Below are 23,257 nucleotides of genomic sequence, written 5' to 3'. Positions count from 1 at the left end.
AAAGTTAAAAATCACACAACACCAGGTTATAGTCCAACAGTTTAATTGGAAGCACACTAGCTAGATTAGAATCAATCTAAACATCATGGCATAGACAGAGAACACAGGGGGCTAACACCTTCAACATATTGTCAAGCTATCACCATTGTTAACAGCTAACCCAAGAATGCAAGTTTAAAAAAAAGGGTTTTGTGATTTACACATGAAAGAAGTGAAACTATCACTGTATTCTAACAGATGAAAGGCTTAACAGACAATCAATTTTTCAATGTATAATTTCAGTTACATCACACTGCAAATTTTTGCTATAAATTCTGTGTTAGGATCGAGCTCTCCACTACCACCTGATGAAGGAGCGTCGCTCCGAAAGCTAGTGCTTCCAATTAAACCTGTTGGACTATAACCTGGTGTTGTGTGATTTTTAACTTTGTACACCCCAGTCCAACACCGGGGTCATATTTGTTTGTTGTTAGGTATTTATTTAGTTAGTTAAATAGCTGGTTTAGGTTTTTTTTAAATTTTATACTTCTTTGTATATGTTTATACATTCGTATAGGAGGGTGGGTTGGGGAATTTGTTTTTATTATTTGGATTTAGTTTTGTAGTATTTTTGTACTGTTTTGAATTGCATTGTTTTGTATTTGTTGTAATATTTAAAAATCTATTTTTTCTTAATAAAAATATATTATCAAAAAAGATACATAGAGTTGAAGACTTTTTTTAGGCTATCAATTCTAATGATTAAAGATATGCATCCAACAGCACATAAAGACTAGGAGAAGGTGAGGACTGCAGATGCTGGAGATCAGAGTCAAAAAAAGTTTGTCATCTCAGCTACATTAAAAGGTCATAACCCTAAATCTGTTCATTGAACAAAACATAATATTGATAGGAAAACCATTTTGCTTCGAGTGCTCCTTTATTTAATAAATAAGCTATCGATCTGGTTTGCTGCTGTATCTGGTTGAACTAGGAATTGTCACAATGCAGAAACAGCCAGCTGTAAACTGCATCAAACAAACATATATGAACATCTACAATTTTCAAAAAACTTTAACATCTTTTATTAAGTGTAACTTTTTATTAGTTTCTGAAATTGAAAATTCTAAATCAGAATGTAAAATTACTAACCCTAATCAATATTTACCAACAGCATTTTTTCTCTAAACTGTGCAAGTGGAAACTTGAAGTCTTGTTGCTCAACAGGTTTGGCTTAACCCACAGTCAGAGCAGACGAAACTGAAAATAACCACTGCAAATGCGGAGAAATAGGATTTCGCTGCTCTCGATGTGCATTCTTTGTTGACTCTGCGAAGTCTCTCCTTCAGGAGGAGATTAGAAGGATGGAAGCCAAAGCTGTGGAAGAGGAGTTGAATTGTGCTGTGTGTCACCAGGTGCACCAAGACCCTGTCTCTTTGCCCTGCCAACACAGCTTCTGCCGCAAATGCATTGAGGATATTTGGGCCCAAGAAGTCGGTCAGGATGGGTTCAGCTGTCCCCAGTGCCATCAAACTTTCAACCCCAAGCCCACTCTGAAGAGAAGCATTCCCACTGTCCCCTGTGATCACTGCATCGACAGTGTGTCCCCAGCTGTGAAGACCTGTCTGAAATGTGAAACCTCCTTCTGTTCCTTCCATTTGAAGCCGCACTTAATGAAAGAAAACTTCAAGGATCACAAACTAGTCAACCCTGTGACTGACCTTATGCTCAGAAAGTGCCCAGACCATCAGAAAAATCTTGAGTTCTTCTGTATAGATGATGGAGTTTGTGTATGTGCCTCATGTGCAGTTATTGGCAGACACAGATCCCATACAATGGTGGGTCTGGATGAGACAGAAGCTATAAAGAAGGTAAGATCCAAGTTCATTCTTGTGCCAGTGCTCATTATCATTAAGTCTTCCAGGAACTCCAGGGTGGGATATCTGGTCGGCATGGATGAGTTGGACCGAAGGGTCTGTTTCCATGCTATACCTCTATAGGACTCTATGACTTAGCTGGATGCTTAATGTACTTTTTTTACACAACACCAATTTATAGTCCAATGGGTCTATTTGGAAGCACTAGCTTTCAGAGTGCTGCTCCTTCATCGGGCGGTTGTGGAGGTTAAGATCATGCTCACAGAATTTATAGCCAAAGGAGTCCAGTGTCATGGAGATGTGACACAGAAAACAATCTTAGATTATAATTTGGAGATGCCGGTGTTGGACTGGGGTGTACAAAGTTAAAAATCACACAACACCAGGTTATAGTCCAAGAGGTTTGTTTGGAAGCACTAGCTTTCGGAGCGCTGCTCATTCATCAGGTGGTTGGGGAGTATAGGATTGTAAGACACAGAATTTATAGCAAAAGTTTACAGTGTGATGTAACTGAAATTATATATTGAAAAAGACCTGGATTGTTTGTTAAGTCTCTCATCTTTTAGAACGAACATATGGTTTCAGTTCTTTCATATGTAAATCGCAGAACATGTAAAAGTTACATTTTCAAGTGAACTTTAACAGTTGGTGTCATGTCGGCCCAGATAATGCATTTAAGGTGTGAGGTGCCCTGTGTGAGGCTGTCTGTGCCACAATGCTCAGACTGATTCTAATCTAAAAAATAGATTTACAGAATCTTTCATGGATTCATGCAGTTTTTGAGCAAAGTAAAATGTAATTCTGCAAGTACAAATTCACCCCATAAACTTATATGTGTGCATGTGTGTGGTGGGTGGGGGTGCAGGGCTTATGAGTTCTATGAGAGAATGTGTGTATGTGCGTGAGTGTGAGTGTGGGAGTGTATGTGTGAGCATATGAGAGAGGGTCGACGTGAGTGTTTGGGTCTGTAGGGAAATGTGTGTGCGCGCGTGTATAGGAGTGTGTGTGTGTGCGTCTGTCTGTGTGTGTGTAGTGTGTGTAGGAGTGTCTGTGTCTGTCTGTGCGTGTGTATCTGTCTGTGTGTATGTGCGTCTGTCTGTATGTGTGTATAGTACAACACACAGAGACAGACACACACACACAGACAGATGCACACACAGACAGACACAGACACAGACACACAGATACTCCTACACACACACACACAGACACACAGATACACACACAGACCCATACACTCATGCAGACCCTCTCACATACACACATATACATACCCCTTTACACTCACACTCGCACACATACACTCCTAACCCCCAGTCCCCCACCCACCATTAGCTCACTGATTGCACCACTGCCTATAAGAACGAAGGGTCCCCTTGCCAAGTGTGGACTTGTTTTGGAGCTGAGAATGTAGTTCAATGCAGGCATCATGTTACCCAATTGCATATAACTGCTTTTCATGCATCAGTATTACTTTGAATACTCATTAAATTATTACTTTTAAAACAATTCATTCACAGGAGGTGGGCATCACTGGCTAGACCAGCATTTATTGCCCAAGAGTCAATCCCATTTCTGTGGGTCTGGAATCAAATACCACCTCAACCACTTAAGGATGGTAGTTTCCTTCCCTAAAGGACATGAGTGAACCAGATGAGTTTTTTCCTGACAATCTACAGCAGTTTCATAGTTATTATTAGACTCTTTATTTCAAATTCTTATTGAATTTAAGTACCATCAACTGCCATGGTGGGATTTAAACCCAGGTTTCTTGGTCTCTGGATTAATGGACAAGCAATAATATAACTAGGTCATCACCTCTCCTTCCCAAATTAAGTCCTGACTTCAAGATTAGTTCAGTAGCAAATGGAATACTTGTGCCTCCTATTTCCTGACTGTTCAAAGGTTGGTATGCATAAAGCCAAGGTTATTCAATCTTTGGCTCTTTGGTGAGATCCTTTCTTTGTCTAATTCAGCAACACAAAAGAGGGCAGTGGACAAACTTGATGCTCTACTAGGGGCAGGGACAAGCTGGAAGGTGTGGACGTCTCATCTTCAAATGGAGTGGTGGTTGAAGAACACTGCCACTGCTCTAGGGCAATCTGGAGAAGATCCTACAGGAAGGTATCGATGACTTGTGGAGAGCTCTTTGTGATAAGGCAAGATACTGATGATGGTATATGGGAGAGTGATGGGGATCCCAGAAATTGCTGTAGAAAAGAAGGGATAGCCACGGGCTCTCTTTGGCAAAAGTTGCCAAGGAAGGATAGGAGACCTAGGTTTCAAGATCATGTTTGATTGGCCCGCGAGGTAGAAGGCCTTGCTCCCAGCTTCCTTTGAATTCTCAACTCCCTGCAGGGACTGAGTACTTAGAGAGGTAAGCATTGGAAAGGCAAGCCTTTTATAGACTGTGTAGAACTGAGATTTCATCAGGTGACAGCAAGAGCAGATACTTCCACCACTTGTATCATTACTGCACGTGCGACATTTCCCAAAACCTGAGCATAATCGATGCTGACTCTGGTCCCAACATTGTAAATTGTATTTTCTTCATCCCTCTGGGAATTGATATCTTTTTCTGCTCCACTGGCCCTAATGAAATTATCTCAAAGCATTCTGTCTGGTGACCAGAAACTGACCGTCTCCTGAGCTACTTATTACACACACCCAGTTAACACGGAACCACTTCCCTTTTAAACTCCTATTCAAAACTCTAATTTAAAATATTTCAATTTTCTTCCTAGAAAGAAATGAAGAATGAAGCTGAGAAACTTCAGATAGTTCACCAGAATTGTATTAGCAAGCAGAAAAACTTGGAGAAATCAGAAGCTGAAATAAAGGTAGAAACTGTCAAGTAATAATGTTTCTTTCTGAACTAATGAAATGTCCACCTCAAAAGTTACTTTATTAAGATAGATTTGTAAATACAAATGCTTTATGATAACCTGCTGGAAGTGTGTTTCCAGGCTTCGCCCAAAACCTAATACAGAAACTTGTTGTTGCCAGTTTAGATTTATACAACTTCCAGTTTCTGTCACTGTGGTGACCATTTCATACTTTAACCTACTCCCCCATGATCTCTCATGTAAAGGTTTCAGTTGTTAAGTAATTAAAACAGGAGAAAAAAACAAAACATTGACAAATAAAATGAAGGGTCGGTTGGGTGCGTGACCCAAATAATCATTTGTAAACATAGGGTTTATAAGGAACAAATTCAATGAATTGCAGGCACTTATTCAGCTGGAAGGGCATTGCCATGATAGTTGTATTGAGAAACTTTTGCAACACTGTCAAGACTGGGCACCAGCTACTACATAATAAAAGAAGAACTGTAGATGATGGAGATCTTAACAAAGATAGAATTTGCTGGAGAAACTCAGCAGGTCTGGCAGCATCTGTGGGACAAAAGTGGAGTTAATATTTCAGTTCGTGTGACTCTTAATCAGAACTGATAGCAGCTAGGAAACAATGATGTATATGCTAGAGACAAGGTTGGGGGATGAGGGGTAAAGGTAGAGGTAAGCGAATAGGTGGAGATGGAGCCCAGAGAGAGATATGAAAGGTATAAGTAAATGTGGGGATTATGGAGAACAGGCTAGAACAGAGAGCAGGTGAATAAGTCATAATAAGAGCTGAGGGTAACAGAGAATGTGTAGTCTGTGTGGAAAGCAATCATGTGATGTGATAATAGACCTGAGAGTGGTGAAAATGGGTCGGCTACACTAAAAGGGCGTGTGTGATGTGGGTAAAAAGCATGGAAGGATAGAATCAGGCTCAACTTGATTTTGAGTCCCCAAGAGTGCAGAGTCTCCAAGAGGAATATGAGATGCTGCCTTTCAAGATTGTGCTAAGGCTTTCTGGAACAGCAGGGAAGAAGCTGGACTTGAATCTTCAGACGGGCTGTGACAGAAATGTTGGCATGGGAATACGGTGTAATTATTTTGTACCAGGTACAGCAAAGATAGTAAATATTCTGTACCATGACATTATTTTTTTTGAAAATGTAAAATAATTATTGAGGATGATATAAATATGATGATGAGCAGGCCAACAATTGGAGAAAAATTGACTTTGAGAGGAATGCAACTTAGGAAAATGAAATGTTGTGGTGTACTGATAAATAACAATGTAGAATTGCAATGAGGAACCTTTAGCATATTATTCAACACAGCCCAGATATAACCTACTAAAAACACAAGAAAAGGTATAGCCTGAGAATTATAGCCACGTAGTTCAGGAGAGATGTAAAGAAGCACAAAGGGTGACAGATGTTTTGAACTCACTTCCACCAATGGCAGTGGATGTTGGATCAGTTATTAATCCTAAACTTGAGATAGGTACAAGTTTGCTAAGCAAAGTTATTAAACGATGTAGGCCAAAGGCAGGTCTTTGGGATTAGGTAGCAGATCAGCCAAGGATCTCATTGAATGGTGGAAAGACTCAAAGGGCTGAATGGCAACAACAGGAGGTGGAGAAGTCAATGTTTCAGGTCTAACCCTTCCTCAGGACTAGTCCACCTCCTGATGCTGCCTGGCTTGCTGTGTTCTTCCAGCCTCCTGTTTGTCTACTCTCATATATTAAACATGATTTGGAGATGCCGGTGTTGGACTGGAGTGTACAAAGTTAAACATCACACAACATCAGGTTATAGTCCAACAGGTTTATTTGGAAGCACTAGCTTTCGGAGTACTGCTCCCTCATACCTCCACAACTATGGCTAAACTGCAAACAGTTGGTCTGTCCACTGGAAGAATAGAACCCTGCTCCTCCCTCACTCCCTTGACACTTGACAGCCAATTGGCTGGAGGTGAGATTCTCACTTTTACAGGATTGGAAGGTTTCGCCTCAGAGAGCTGTTAGTCAATCAGAGGCCAGCAGTTCTCAACGTAGCAGTAGCACCAATGGGACTAATGGACACTGCTGGTATTACACCCAAGTAAGAGGGAGGTGAACTGTGGTGGCCTGTTTGGAGTCAGTGAGGGAGGTCTGGGAGGGAGTACTGGTGGTAGGCGAGGTTTGAGAGGCCATTGAAACTGGTGGGGAGGGGGGTCCGCGGTGGAAGCGGTGAGGTTACCTGGGCTGAGGAGGCTGTCCAATGGTCCAATGGGGAGCAGCTACAAATGAAAACCCAACCAACCTTTCTAAGAGGCTCTGTCAGTAAGCATGATCTCCCTCTTTCCACCAATTTAGGCTTGATGGCTGAGGGATGGGGCCCTGAATTGGGCATTGTTTATGGAGCTTGATTGGCCCATTGGTGGTGGGCTACACAAAGCCATGCTAAACTCTGGAATGGGCAGGGGGCAGGGAGGTTGTGGGGCACACTCTTTGCTGGATTTAGCATGTCTCCCGTCATCATACCCATCCATGGAGTAACTTTAAATCCACCCTACAAAGTCTCAGAAGGAGGCCCATTAAGCCATACTGGTATTCAGTTAAGCTGCCCAGCAAGTTTATTTCCCTGAAGTGGCCATCCACATTCCTTTCGATATTACCCTCCTACACAGCATGTCCCAGGTTATTACCATGCACTATGTAAATAGGTGTTCTTCCTTTTCCCTCTGTAACTATTAGGAGAAAGTGAGGATTGCTGATGCTGGAGATCAGAGTCGAGAGTGTGTTGCTGGGAAAAGACAGCAGGTCAGGCAGCATCCAAGGAGCAGGAGAATCGGTGTTTCAGGCATGAGCCCTTCATCAGGAATGAGGCTTGTGGGCCGGGGCTGAGAGATAAATGGAAGGGAGGGGTGGGGTTGGGGAGAAGGTAGCTGAGAAAATGATAGGTGGATGAAGGTGAGGGAGAAGGTGATAGGTCAGAGGGGGGAGTGTTGGACTGGTCAGGAGGGTGGTGCCACGTTGAAGGCTGGGACTGGGATAATGTGGGGGGAGGGGAAATAAAATCTACATTTATCCCGTGTGGTTGCAGCATCCCAAGGTGGAATATGAGGCGTTCTTCCTCCAGGCAACAGGTAGTAATGGTTTGGCGGTGGAGGAGGCTCAGGACCTGCATGTCCTTGACAGAATGGGAGGGGGAGTAGAAGTGTTCAATCACGGGGCAGTGGGGTTGGTGGGTGCGGGTGACCCAGAGATAATCTCTGAAACGATCCGCAAGAAGCCATCCTGTCTCCCCGATGTAGAGGAGACCACACCGGGTGTAACGGATGCAGTAGATGACATTGGTAGAGGTACAGGCAAATTTCTGATGGATGTGGAAGGATCCCTTGGGGCCTTGGACGGAGGTGAGAGCAGTGTTATGGGCGCAGGTTTTGCACTTTCTGTGGTGGCAGGGAAAAGTGGGACTGGGATAATGTGGGGGGAGGGGAAATAAAGTCTACATTTATCCCGTGTGGTTGCAGCATCCCAAGGTGGAATATGAGGCGTTCTTCCTCCAGGCATCAGGTAGTAATGGTTTGGCGGTGGAGGAGGCTCAGGACCAGCATGTCCTTGACAGAATGGGAGGGGGAGTAGAAGTGTTCAGTCACGGGGCAGTGGGGTTGGTGGGTGCGGGTGACCCAGAGATGATCTCTGAAACGATCCGCAAGTAGGCATCCTGTCTCCCCGATGTAGAGGAGACCACACCGGGTGTAACGGATGCAGTAGATGACATTGGTAGAGGTACAGGCAAATTTCTGATGGATGTGGAAGGATCCCTTGGGGCCTTGGACGGAGGTGAGAGCAGTGTTATGGGCGCAGGTTTTGCACTTTCTGTGGTGGCAGGGAAAAGTGCCAGGAGGGCAGTGTGGGCTGCTGGGGGTCGTGGACCTAACAAAGGAGTCATGGAGGGAATGGTCTCTCCCAAATGCTGATAGGGATAGGGAGGGAAATATACCTTTGGTGGTGGGGTCCATTTGGGTGTGACAGAAGTTGGGGAGAATGATGCGATATATATGGAGGTTGGTGGGGTGAAAGGTTAGGACCAGGTTGTTCTGTCCTTGTTGGGTTGGGAGGGGTGCGGTTCAAGGGCGTAGTGCGTGAAGTGGAGGAGATGCGCTGGAGGGCATCGTTGACCATGTGGGATGGGAAGTTGCGATCATGGAAGAAGGAGGCCATCTGGGACTTGCGTGAAGTCGAGGAGATGCATTGTCCCAGATGGCTCCTTCTTCAACCCTCTTTCCTGGCAACACACTCTCACCTCTGTAACTCTTGCCTAACATCCATTTCTTGCATTTTCGGCTAATGGGTACAGATTATTTTATATACTTTATTTCAAACTGTCATCATATATTACATTTTTAACAAATCTCCCCTCAACCTACTTTGAACCAAGTAGAACAACTCCAGTCTCTGAAACCTAAACTGGCAGCCAAAATTCCTCATCCTGTAAACTGTTCTGGTTAATCACCTCTACACTCTCCTCAAGGATCCTCACCTTCTTCCTGAAGTGTGGGGAGCAGAAGTGGCCTCAATATTCTAATTATGGCCTAACCTCCCAGCGTCCCTCCCCTGCCCCCACTCAAAACTTGATGCAGGTTCAGAATAACTTGCTGATCTTTTGCTCATCATTTCAGTTTTTCTTTGCAAAATTCCGTATGCTTACTAACATCCTCTCAATATGTCCAGCCACCTCCAAGGTGCTATTCATATTGGCCGCCAGTTCCCGCTGTTCCTGTGCACACTTTAGAACTGTGCTATTTACTCTCTGTTGCTCTTTCTTTGCATGAAGTGCATTGCCTCACATTCCTATAGTCTAACTTTGACCTGTCTGTCCATTCTACAAATCCATCTTTGACCCGCAGTCAGTGAATACAGAGAGGAGATTTGCAAAGGTAGCACCAGAAATGCAACGAATACAGATATTAATAAAAACCATTTCATGGAATGCTGTTCACACTTCTTGTTGCTGTGGAAAGGCTGCCAACATCATCAAAGAGCCCTCCCACCTCGGTTACACTCTCTTCCAACCTCTTCCCTTAGGTAGAAGATACTAAAGCTTGAACACATGCACCAGCAGTTTCAGAAACAGCTTCTTCGCTGCTGTCATTAGACTGCTGAATGTCTCTAACTTCAAATAATGTTGATCTTGCTAATGTTGATCTTGCTTTGTGCACCTTGTGTGCAGCGGTAACCTTGTATGCCTCTCTCTCTGTTTAAGCACTCTACGATCTGTGTTTCATTGTTTTCACTGTGCTTAGGTATATGTTACTACAATAAATCAAATCAAATATAATCAAATACACCAAGCTTCATGGAAAACAAAGGGATATAATTCCCATTTCAGCTGTGCAAAGTCCTGGTAAAACTACATCCATTGTGAAGAATTTCATGCAGCACACCTCAGAGGGTGGGCAGTGCCAATTTATCAGAATGATACCTAGAGGTCAAGGGTTAAATTACAAGGAGAGATTCCACAGGCTAGCTTTATTTTGCTTGAAATTCAGATGTTTCAGTGTTGGCTTAATTGAAGTTAGCTGGCCATTACGTGGAATAGATAGAGTTGATGCAGTAAAACTGTTTACAATGGGTGAGAGTTGAGGATAAAATTTGGAAGCAGAACCTTCAGGAGTGAAACAAAAACAGAAGGTGCTGGAAAATCTCAGTAGATCTGACAGCATCTGTGGAGAGAAATCAGAGTTAATGTTTCGGGTCCTTCTACATGAACAGTTTGAAATTCAGTTTCACAAATGGTAATTCAAGCTAAAACAGTTGTTCAATTTGAGACTGGTAGATTTATATCAATCAAATGCATTAATGGATATGGAGTAAAGGTACAAAAACAGAAATTGCTGGAAAGGCTCAGCAGGCCTGTGGCAGCATCTGTGGAGAGAAATCGGAGTTAAGTTTTCAGGTCCAATGACCCTTCCTTGGGACTGTGCATGTAGAGGTCATTGATAATTTCACTTCTGTGTTCTGAGGAAAGATCACTACACCCGAAACTTTAACACTGATTTCTCTCCTCAGATGCTGCCAGACCTGCTGAGCTTTTCCAGTAATTTTTATTTTTGTTTCTGATTAACGCCATGTGCAGTTCTTTCAGTTTTTATGGAGTAAAGGTGGTGGAGGTTTCAGATCAGGCATGATCCCACTGAAGAGTGAAACAAGCACAAGGGCTACACAACCTACTTCTGGCATGTGACCCAATGATCTACATTCTTGGACATATCCCAATCTGTTCTGTGCATCTCAGTGTGTAGCAAACAAATTGTCCTGTGCAGGTCTGGTATGTAAAGGTAACAGCCCTGCATAAGTGCAACTTGTAATGACAGCGTTCATTGTTTCTTTCAGACACACGTCAGTGAGCTGAAGGGAAAGCTGTCGAAGATGTTCTCTGAAAAGAGGAAACAGTTAAACGAAGATGAAAAGTGCGCACTGAGACTGATTGATGAGCGTGAACATTCTTTGCTCTCTGAGATTAGTAACAACTCAGCAACATTGCACTCGATGGCAGAACAGATGAGGTTACTCAATGAGAAAGCTCAGAATCTAATGCAAGAAGACAGCATCTCGTTTATTCAGGTACACTGAATTTGTCTTTCCCTTGTTTCCTCCTCGTTGTCCTCACTTTCTGAATTCAACAATAACGTATTCCTCCATCAAAGACAAGCATATGAATGATAAAGAGTTCTTTATTGCAAGCATTATCATGTCGTCAGGACATCTCCCAAGCACGCTGCTGTGCCTAGATTTTCTCACTGTGATCTTTAATTGTTGAGAAACACAGGCAAGGTGAAATACTTAATTCTTTTTTGTTCTTTCATTGGATGTGAGAATCGCTGACTGGACCAGCATTTGGTGCCAATCCCTAGCTGCACTCTAGAAGATGCCAGTGAGCTGCTTTCCTGAACCACTGCTGCCCTTTGGGTGTAGATGTCAGTTCCACAATTTTGACTGATTGACAATGATATTTTTCCAAGTCAGGATGGTAAAGTCTTAGAGGAGAGACTGCAGGTGGTGGTGCTCCTATGCATTTGCTGCCCTTGTTCTTCTAGGCAGTAGAAGTTACCAGTTTGGATGTGGTTGTCAGTTTGTAACCTTTGACATGCTGTTGTAGCCACTGAGTTATTGTGGTGAGTCCAGCTGAGCTTCTGATCAATGGTTGAGCTTCTTGGGTGTTGACAGAGTTTTATTAATTCAGGCAAATCGGCAGTATTTTGCATCACACTCCTGACTTGGGTCTTGTAGATGACAGAACATATTGTATTTTCAGACAGACACTATCACTTTATCAAAATCCTGGAATTCCATACCAAAGGACATTGCGGGTCCACCTTCAGTACATAGTTCAAAAAGGTACCACTTGTCAAAAGCAACTAGGGACAGGTAATAAACACTGACCCAGCCAGCTAATCGCACATCCCATGAGTGATTAAACAAAAGTGACATTGAGGAAGCCAAGGAGGAAGGATGAACCAAAGTCATTGAGAATATTAGTTATGACTTTGGTTAGAGCTGACTTAATAGTGAGGGAGATAGTAACTAGTACAGACAAAGTAAGGCCTCACAACTCTTTTAAATTGTAAGTGCAGTTAATATTTTAAAAAATTAGAAAAATAGTAAATTTAGGACTGATGTTGGGAACTTCTTCAAACAGTCAGCAATTGTGACAGGAAATTTCAGAATAGAAAGTGCCTGCATCACTTCAGAATCAATTGGGACCTGTACATTTTGGAGTTTTTCTGATTGAATCAACGGATGTGGGTGAATGGTCTTTCCTGTCCATAAACACTTCAGTTTGAATGAAAATTAGGCTGAATAAAGCTGATTGATTGCTTTCACATTCTTGCTGCTTGCAGCACAGTTAGTGCTGTCTCCCAACTGTCCACTGAATGTCCTGTAGGGAAACGTTACATCATTCAGTTAATCTGATTCCCTCCACTGTGTTTGCTCTGAATCACATTCCCTTTGGTTTTATCAATGGTACCCTGATTCATCTCCTCCTCTTTTATCTACAGAAATCTGCAGAGCTCCTTCCCAAGTAAGTTTCTTTCAGACATGGGTAAGTGCTGGTGGAGGAAACCTTCACCAGTATTTTGCTGAAAATTTAAGGATTGGGAATTTATGCTGCAAACTATCCTCAATCATCGATTTGAAACTGCTGATTTGAAATCTCAGTTGCGTAACAGAAATAATGTGGGCTGTTTCAACTTTCCCTCCCATTTATCAGTAGCCTGTTATAAAATAAATACAAGAAAAATTTGGAGGAACTTCATCAAATCATTGACCGGTTGCAGAACAAAGGCAGGCCATTTGGCCCATAGAGTCATCTAGATCTACAACACAGAAAGAGGCCCTTCAGCCCATCGCGTCCATGCCAGTCAAAAGTAACCATCTAACTATTCTAATGCCATTTTCCAGAACTTGGCCCATAGATTTCTCTGCCTTGGTATCAAAAGTGAACATTTAAATACTTCTTCAATGTTATGAGGGATTTTGTCTCTACCGTCATTACAGGCAGTGAGTTCCAGCTTCCCATCACCCAAGGCTAAACCTTTTTTTCCTCACATCTCCTCTGAACCTTCTGGCCCTTGTTGCCTGGTCATTGATTTGATTTGATTTATGGTTGTCACATGCACCTAAATACAACAAAAAGTTTTGTTTTGTGAGCAGTACAAATCACAATGTACAGGACATACAGATCATAGGGTGTTTGGACAGAGCAAGGCATACAGGGTAATGGCTGCACAAGAGGTGTACAAAAGCAGAATCAATATTAGATTTGAAATTTGAGAGGTTCACTCGGAACTCTACTGACAGCGGGGAAGAAACAGTTCTTGACCTTATTGGTATGCGTGTTTTGTATCGTCTGTCTGATGGAAGAATTTGGAAGAGATTATAACTGAGGTGAGAGACAGCTTTGATGATGTTGGCTGCCTTTCCATGGCAACAAGAATTGAAGATGGAGTCAATGGATGGGAGGCTGTCTTGCCTGATGGTCTGGGCTGTGTTCACAGCTTTCTGCAGTTTCTTGCTGTCCTGGGTAGAGCAGTTTCTGTACCAGGCTGTGATGCAATAATTTCTGGATAGAATGTACTCCATAGTACATCTGTAAAAGCTGGTGAGGGTCCTTGTGAACATGTTGAATTTCCTATCCTCAACTTCAGTTTCCCTGATGTAAAGAAATATAATTTGGATTGCTTTGAAAATTCTGAAAGGGTTACAACAGCAGGAAACCACGATCTCTGTAAATATGTGGATATCAGTGACCTGATAAATAGCTGTTGAGACCTCAATTCTGTCCCTTTCATGATGATTTGCTTGTCAATTTCACCCTTTAACATTTGAACTTCTAACTAAAGTATTGTTTTTCTCCGTCATTGTAGAGTTGTTGAAACTCAAAAGCTCACTTTTCCAGATCCTCCAGAACCAGTCTTGAACCTGTCCAATCTGTCTCAATTTCTCAAAGAGTGGATGGAGGAATCTGAAAAGTCTTACTCAACCAGAGAGAAACTGAGACAAATGCATGAATGTACGGAATCGACTTGTGGAGAAGGACCAGCTGAACCAGCAAGTGTAGCCCATACACAGAGTAAGTAATTGACTCGTCTCCTTCAAGAAAGTGAGAAAGTGTGGCATCAATCTAATATGATGATTTGAAAATTTCAAAGAAAGCTTTGGGTAAAATGTAGCCAGGTACCAGCCACATTGACTCAGAGGATATTGTCAGATTGACTGATTGTCATAGGACTGAGAGCACATTGGCTCAGATATTCCAATGATCAGGCAGTTATTTGAACAGCGCAGTCTGGAGTTGTGGATTAGGAACTTGAGGAATCCTTGACTCAGAGGGAATTGCCTGGGAAACTGAAGGATTTGGTGGGCAATTCCTCTACATCAGAAACATTCTGAGAAAGGCATGAAAGGTGGCAAATTCACAGGGTTAAGACTCATCATAAGGTCATTGCTTTTCATGTCTGGCATTTCATGTTTTTGTACTCTGTCATTATTATTTTTGTGATATATCAACCCTTAAATGCTATATGCAAGGCTGTCAATTTGAGATTGTCAGAGCGAGCTCTTCTTTTGGAAATCTTTACCGTTTTCCAGGAAAGGTCAGCGAATTAAAAACCTACTTTAATCCATGGCTAACTGTTAAATTGATCAGCCACTCATTATTAAACCAAACTCTCACTCCTATACCTATACAATGGTCTTTTTGTCCTCCTATGTTTCTAAACAATGTTGCTCTCATCCAGTCTTCTGTTATTGATTTCTATTGATAAGGAACAAGAACTTGCATGTTATTATATATTGCCTTCCACAGATTCCAGCATGGTTCTTTTTCTACTGTTGGAAACACTGTGAAAACTATATTGCAATGAGCGTTTGAACATTCAGGCACAGCTTAATTAATTTCTCCAGCTGGTTATCAGTTTATATCACAGACCTTTCTTTTCCCTCAAACGCAGAGTAAATTATGATTTCCAAAAGAAGAGATCACTCTTACAGTTTCAAATTTACAGCATTTAAGGGATGATATTTCACAAGAATAACAATGACAGAGTGTAATAACATGGAATGTCAGACATGAAAACAATGCCCAATACTTATCATTGTCTCCTCCAAGATGTGGTAAACACCATATGTATAAATTATTCAGGCTAAATGTAGTCATCAGATTTATTTGCAATACTATAACCATAGAGAAGTACAGGCTACATGTAAAATACATTAGATTTGAATCTCAGTCCTGAACAGTATGTTGATGATAGGATGTGACAATGAAAGATGTAATAGTGAAAGGGAAATATTTGAGGACATGAAGTGAAATCAGACAGAGGTCCCAGATCATGTTGTGTTCAATTAGAATCCAAAATTAAGGAAACAACCTTTTGGGTTGCAATCTTGTCATTAATTCTGATCCAAATATAAGTTAATGTCAAACACTGAGCATCAATGATTTGGCGGAACTGGTGTCGGACTAGGGTGGACAATGTTAAAAATCACACAACACCAGGTTGTAGTCCGACAGGTTTATTTAGAGACACTAGAAAGCTGTTGTGCAATTATTAACTGAGCATCAAGTAAACCTTCACCTTCATTTTGTCATCCAATCCTAGAAATATCAGAATGAATCAGAAATCAGATTAACTTTGAAATCAGATTGAATCTGAAATTAGATTGAATCTGAAATCAGATTGAATCTGAAATCAGACTGAATCTGAAATTAGATTGAATCTGAAATTAGACAGTATTAATTAGAATTGCATTAGGTGGCTCACCCAATTCAAGGCATGATTCTTATGGTTTCCACAAACCAATTGTGGCACAACTTGAACATAGTGCAATACTGGGGAAAAGTGCTTCTTAAAGTCACAGATGAAGTCATATGTAGAGATGCTTTAAGTAGCCTTACTTAATAAAATCTCTATACCACAATTTACAGGATTTCACATGAAATATTTTATTAAGCACTAGGTCATATGTTATTAAATAACAAGAGTCTAGATTATGGTTTACAAACATGTAAATTAAGTTTTGACTTTAGCCATGCTTTGCTTAATGACAATATTACAAACTTATAAGCAATCTTTAAGATTACTGTATGATTCAGCAAAGAATTTGAAGTGTATATGTTGCTTGGATCCAAAACCAAAGAATTCATTTTTGACTATCCCCAGCTACTGGCTTTGTGTTCAATGTACCCAACCTCTCTACAACACTGACTGTAATCTATATGCTGTGTCACTCTGTGTATTGTTCACACTCTTTGTTCTTTGCACCGACAGTTTTGGTATTCCTAATGTTTTGTTCACTTCCTTATTTACAGTGACAGTTACTGACGAGAAAAGTCTGAGAGAAGCCAGACCCATATCCTCTGTAAGACCAACATTAGCAGGAGCCACTCCAATTGTCATCAAACTGCAAAGCAAAGTACTGAAAGAATTACCAAGAAAATCAAAAGGTGCGATTATAATACTGAGAGAAAATCACATGGAAAAAGCATGATGTTATTTTGCTCACCAACTGCTTAGTGTGAGATTACTTATATGGTTTAAGTAAGTGAGGCAAAACCCATGAGAAATAATGAGGTGAATTCATCAACTTGTCCATTTGCATATTGGTCTTTGCTGCATAAATACTTTTGAAGGTCCATCCCTGATGCAGGGAAATGTGACAGCAGGAAATTGTTTCAAGAGAAAAGAGCTGTGCCACATTGAAATCCATGTATGATGGTGAAGTGGAGCGAGATAGTTGCAGACTGCCCTCAGCATAGGCTTCCCACCCAAAATGGCTAAATTACCAATCCCAGGAAGTTGATTTAGACAGCCTAATGTTAAGGGTTACAGAAGAGATTCAAAATTTTTTAATGATTTAAAAGTTAAAGCACATGGTATGGGAAGTAATAAGCTAGCATGGATTACACTAACTGGCTAACAAGCAGAAAACAGAGAGGAGGAATAAATGAGTCATTCGCAGTTGGCAGACTAATTAATGGAATATTGCAAGGATCACCACTTAGGCCCTAGCTGTTCGCAAAATATATCAATGATTTGGATTTGGGCACTAAATATAATACTTCTTAATTTTCAGATGACAAAAAGCAACCAGGAACATATGTGGAAAGATATAAAATACTTTCAGGAGGATTTCAGGAATAGATGCCTATGAAACTGAGGGCAAATTACTGACATGGCTGAGAAATTAATTGAATAGAAAGTAGGGATAATGGGTCAGTGCTGAAATTGGCAGAATGTGACCAATGATGCCCTACAAAGATCTGTGTTAGGACCTTAATTATTCATATTATTTATTAATAACTTGCCTAATGGCATAGAAAGTTATATATCCAGATTTGCTAATGACACCAAGATAGGTGGCATTATAGACAGTGTAGATGACAGCGCAAAATTAGACAGGGATATTAATAGAGGTGAACGGGAAAGTCAAGGCAGATCAAGTTTAATGTAATGAAGTTTGAAATTATCCATTTTAGACTGAAAAGATCAGGGTCCTTTCTAGATGGTATGAAGTTAAATGCAATGGATTTCCAAATGGACTTAATGGTTCAGGAGCATAAATTTTCAAAATGTCACAACAGGTGCAGAGTATAAGTAAGAAAGCAAATGGAATGCTTTACACCTAGAGGATTGGAATACAAGGAAAAAGAAGTTATTTTGCAGTACAAAACCCCGGTTAGACATCACTTGGAGTACAGTGAGCAGATCTAGGCACCACTCCTTAGGAAGGATGCATTGGACTTGGAGGGAGTACAGCGTATGTTTATAAGAATGATACCTGGACTTCAGGGGTTAAGCTATGAGAAGAGAATATACAAATTAGGCCTGTTTTCTCTAGTATTTAGAAGATCACAGGATGAGTTGGTGAAAGTCTTCAAGATGTGAACAGAAAAAGACAGGGTAGATAATGATAAACTATTTCCACTGGTTGGGGATTCTAGAACTAGGGAGCAAAGTTTGAGAATTAGGTCCAGAAATTTCAGGGAGAAATGCTAGGAAGCACTTCGACACACAAAGATTGGGAGACGTTTGGAACTCTCTTCCACAAATGTCAATAACTGCTGGTTTAGTTGTTAGCTTTAAATGGGAGAGAGATTAATAGTGAGTTTTGAGAAGATTTGTAACTATGGTTGAGGCTCAGAAACCCAAACATATAAAGAGAAAGCAGGAATTTTCAGCATTGCTTCACCTGAGGCCCATTGAAGATATTACCTAGTAGGGTAACGAAACATCTGGAAATTAACCTTGCAGCTCAGCGAGCAAACCTACATCCAAGATAGATTAATTTTTATTAAGTAAAGGTATTAGGGGACATAGGCCAAAGGCAAGTTTATGAAGTTAAACTATAGATTAGCCATGATCTCATTGAACAATGGAACAGGTCCGAGGGCTTCTGTGTTCCAGAAGGCTCTACTACCTGTTGGGGTCCAGGCCATGGGGACATTTACTTGGGTCTGGCAAAAGTGTCATTGTGGGAGGGAGAGAATCCAGTTGTCATGATCCATGCAGGTAGCATAGATGGAACAAGAAAGGATTTGCTTCTGGATTGTATTATTAATTAAAAAACAGAACCTCAAAGGTAATAACATCGGGATTTTTATTTGAGCCAAGAGCAAATTGGGCTGAGATAAATAAAATCAGAAATGAAAGCAGGTCTCAAGGCTGGTGTGAATGGAAGAAATGGATTTTGAATTATGGAGAGTTGACACCAGTACCTGGAGAGATTGGGTGCCTATCATTGGTTCAGAGAACTTTTAAAATAAACAGCAGGGTGTAAAGGATCATGTGAGGGGATAATTCAAAGGGACAGATAATGGAGCAGGATAACCATATTTGTCATGGTAACGAGACTGAGCCAGACTGTGACCGATAGTCAATAGGTAAATATGAAGCAGTGGGTGAGGTCAGAGATTGCACAAATGGTAAAAAGACAGAACTAAAGCTTTAGTACCTGAGCCCATGCAGTGTTCAAAACAACATGGATGAAGTATTAATGCAGATGGAAATAAATATGTGAGATCTTTGGCCATTAAAAAGATATAGTTACATGGTGAGTCAGAAAATAACTTAACTATTTAAGACGATTTGACATTTTGAAAAGACAGAATGTTAGGGAAAAGTTGTGGAGTCACTTTGTTTGTATCAAATTAAAAGAAGCACCATACAATCTGCAGAGATTAGAGGTAAGTCAGAAGATTGGTCAAGTATTAAAAACCAGCAAAGAATGACTAACAAAGAGGCAGAGAGTAATGGATGAGAGGAAGCTAGCTGGTAATATAAAATAGGTAGTAAGAGTTACTAAAGACTATTTAAACAGTGAATGTGGAGTAATCAGAACATTCATGATCTTATTGAATGATGGAGCAGGCTTGAGGGGCAGAGTGTCCTATTTCTTATGTTCCTATGCTGATTTTAAACAGTGAGTCAGGGAATTGATAAAGGAAAACACGAAATGGTGAATGCATTGGGTAGCTATATTGTGTCTGTCTTCATTGTGGAAGATTTTGAAATCTTCTCAAAAATACTTGAAAATCAAGAAGCGAATAAGTTGGAGGGAGTTAAAACAATTACTGTAAAGTCAGGTAGTACTGAAATGGTACATAACCAGGGAAAAGATATTGTTGAAACTGTAAGATGTAAAGATGTAACAAGTCCCCAGGACCAGATGATCTGTGCCATAGTGCCTTCCTGGAAGTGTCTGCAAAGATAGCAAATGCATTGATTACTGTCTTGTACAATTCTTTATGTTCTAAAAAGGTCAAAATGGATTGCAAAGTAACTAATATAACATTATTCAAGAAAGGAGCAAGACAGAAATTCAAAAAATAGGGCCCAGTTGGCCTAACATCCATCAAAAAGAAATTGCTAAACATTTTTTATTAAGATGGTGTTGCAGGATGTTTAAAAATAATAATATGATCAGGCAGAATCAGCATGGCTTTCTGAAAGGAAAATCATGCTTATGTGTTTTGTTAGAGTTTTCTGAGGAAGTAACAGCAAAGTGGAGACAAGAGGACTTGCAGCTATGGTATACTTACATTTCTAAAGATATTTGACAACATACCGCAACAAAGAATATTACACAAGAGGATGCTGAGAGTAATATTGGCTAGCTAACTGAGAGTAGGAATAATTGGAAATTTTTGTGATTGGCAAACTATGACTAGTGATGCTCCACAGGGATCAAGGTTGGGACCTCAATTGCTTGAAATCTAGATCAGTGACTCAAAACACAGATCTGAATATACTTTCGTTCAATTTGCCAAGAGCTGGAAGCCATGATGTGGAGGTGTCAGTGTTGGACAAAATTAGAAACCACATGACACCAGGTTATAAACCAATAGGAGAAAGTGAGCACTGCAGATGCTGGAGATCTGAGTCGAGAATGTGGTGCTGGAAAAGCACAGCAGGTCAGGCAGCATCTAAGGAGTAGGAGAATCGACGTTTCGGACAAATGTCCTTCATCAGGAATGAGGCTGTGAGCTGAGGGGGTGGAGAGATAAATGGGACAGGGGGGTGGGCTGGGAGGAAGTTAGCTGAGAGTGCGATAGGTAGTCAGAGATGGGGGTAATAGTGATAGGTCAGAGAGGAGGGAGGAGTGGATAGGTGAGAAGGAAGATGGACAGGTAGAACATGTCATGAGGGAAGTGCTGAGTTTGAAGTTTGGAACTGGGATAAGGTAGTGGGAGGAGAAGTGAGGAAACTGGTGAAATCCACATTGATCCCATGTGTTAGAGGGTCCCAAGGCAAAAGATGAGCCATTCTCCCTCCTGGCGTCAGGTGGTTAGGGAGTGACAATGGAGGATGGCCCACAATCTGCATATCCTTGGCAGAGTGGGAGAGGGAGTTGAAGTGTTCGGCCATGGGGCAGTGGGGTTAGTTGGTACGGATGTCCCAGAGATGTTCTCTGAAATAGAGAGAGACTGTAGGACCTGGTGGTATACCTGGGTGATTTGGCATACAAATAAAATAAAGTTCAAATGCAGGTACAGCAATTGATTAGGAAGGCAAATGGAACATTGGAAATTAATACAAAAGGAGTGAGATATGCAACTAGAGAAATGTTAATGCAGCTATGTAGGGCTCTGGTAAGATTACATCTGAAGTATGTGTGCAATTTTGGTCTACTTATCTGTAAAAGTTAAAAATCACAAAATACCAGATTATAGCCCAACAGGTTTATTTGGAAGCTACCTGAACTACCTGATGAACAAGCACCGTTCTGAAAGCTAGTGCTTCCAAATAAACCTGTTAGACTATAATCTGGTATTTTGTGATTTTTAACTTTGTCCACCCCAGTCCAACACCAGCTCCTCCACTCCTTACCCCTTGCCAATTATCTGGGATGAATGGTTTGTGATTTGAAGAAATGTTGAACAGATTGAACCTTTACCCATTAGAGTTTTGAAGAATGAGAGGTTGATCTTTTTGAAGCTCTCGAGTGGGCTGTTCAAATGTTGATGGATGTTGATAAGATGGTTCTTGTAATGTGGGAGAATAGAGTGAGGGGATACAGGTTAAGAATAAAATGTGTGTCTTTTTAGATTGCGATAAGAATAAAGTTTTTTCTCTCAGAGTACAGTGTACGGTTATGTGGGAGCTCCCATTATTGGGGAAGACTGTCAGTTTCACATGCAATAATTGACCTGGCAAATCTGCACCTTCCTCTTCAGGAGAATTGTCACCGTTGACCCTGGATCCAACTACTGCAAGCAAAAACTTAGTTCTGTCTAATGATCTGAGATCAGTGATGTACAGTGCGAAAGAACAGCCCCATGCAAGTAACCCATCGAGATTTACAACCTACTCCCAAATCCTCTGCAACCAGAGCTTTTATTGCGGACATCATTCCTGGGATGTGGAAATAGATGGAAGTTGGTGGGGAATTGGGATCACTTATGGGACCATACAGAAGACAGGCAGTAATTCCGATCTCCGGAGAACACCAAAAGCTTGGTGCTTATATCAGAGCATTAGTACGTTGAAAGCCTGTCATAATAACAAGCATACACCAGTACCACTGAAATTCTCTATCAAGAAGATCCGAGTTTTCTTAGACTACAATGCAGGAACAGTATCATTTTTCCAGGTCACTGACACCCAGACATGCTTGCACATATTTAAAACCACATTTACTGAGCCTGTGTATCCAGCGTTCTGCTGTGAGAACAACACCAGGCTACAACTGTTAAATTAGTTTTGAATTTTAAGAGTTGTTCATTTCTTTTAAAATGTATTTGTGTGTTGCCCACCATCACTCACTCACATTGAGAGCCTTCTAGTGTAAACTGCATCAGTGTGGTGCTAGAGTCACAAGTTAACCAGACCAGATGAGATCTTCCTAGTGAGACCATCCCTAAATTACGTGTACTTCAGCTGTGATATCCTGGAGCTGAAGTGCTTAGTCATTATGAGCCATGACCCAGTGTTACATAGAAACGTAGGAACAGATGCTGGCCATTCAGCCCCTTGTACCTGTTCCACAATCAATGAAATATGCTGTCTAAATCCATATACCTGCCATTAGACCATACCCCTTCATACCTTTGCTTAATAAAATGATATCTATATCAGAGTTAAAAATAACAATAGATATCACATCATGTCACTTGTGGAAGAGAATTCCACTCATCTCCCACTCCGTGTGTAGCTTCCTAACATCTTTCCTGAACAGTCTGGCCCTAATTCTCAGGTGATGACCCCCTAGGTCTAGAATCCCCAACCAATGGAAATAGTTTATCAATCCCATCTTCTCCTGTTTCACTCAAATGTGCATATGCTTTCCAAATAACGATTGGGCCACTCTCTGTATGGAGTTTGCCCATTCTCACTGTGTCTGTGTGGGTTTTTCTCTGCATGCCAGTTTCCTTCCACAGTCCAAAGATGTGCAGGTTAGGGTGGATTGGCCATGCTATATTGCCCTGTAGTGTTTAGGGATGTACATGCTAGGGGGATTAACCATAATGGGGACAGGGTGGGGGAGTGGGTGTGGATGGGATGCCTTTCGCAGGA

At 41.2% G+C, this 23,257-nt stretch overlaps 1 protein-coding gene across 1 annotated transcript in view; it reads left to right on the top strand.

Moving 5' to 3' along the window:
• LOC122554853 overlaps positions 1–23,050 on the top strand; it is a 76,373-nt gene extending 53,323 nt beyond the window's left edge. The window contains exons 9-14 of the mRNA XM_043700199.1: positions 1,225–1,850; positions 4,601–4,696; positions 11,073–11,303; positions 12,740–12,762; positions 14,108–14,313; positions 21,919–23,050. Coding sequence (XP_043556134.1) covers positions 1,225–1,850; positions 4,601–4,696; positions 11,073–11,303; positions 12,740–12,762; positions 14,108–14,313; positions 21,919–22,442 — 1,706 coding nt within the window. The 3' untranslated portion in view covers positions 22,443–23,050. The remainder of the gene's footprint in view (positions 1–1,224; positions 1,851–4,600; positions 4,697–11,072; positions 11,304–12,739; positions 12,763–14,107; positions 14,314–21,918) is intronic.
• Positions 23,051–23,257: the final 207 nt, after the last annotated feature.

The sequence above is a fragment of the Chiloscyllium plagiosum genome, chromosome 12, assembly GCF_004010195.1.
Source record: "Chiloscyllium plagiosum isolate BGI_BamShark_2017 chromosome 12, ASM401019v2, whole genome shotgun sequence".
Lineage (NCBI taxonomy): Eukaryota > Metazoa > Chordata > Chondrichthyes > Orectolobiformes > Hemiscylliidae > Chiloscyllium > Chiloscyllium plagiosum.
The sequence above is the reverse complement of the archived record's forward strand: the minus strand, read 5'-3'. Positions and strand labels throughout refer to the sequence as shown.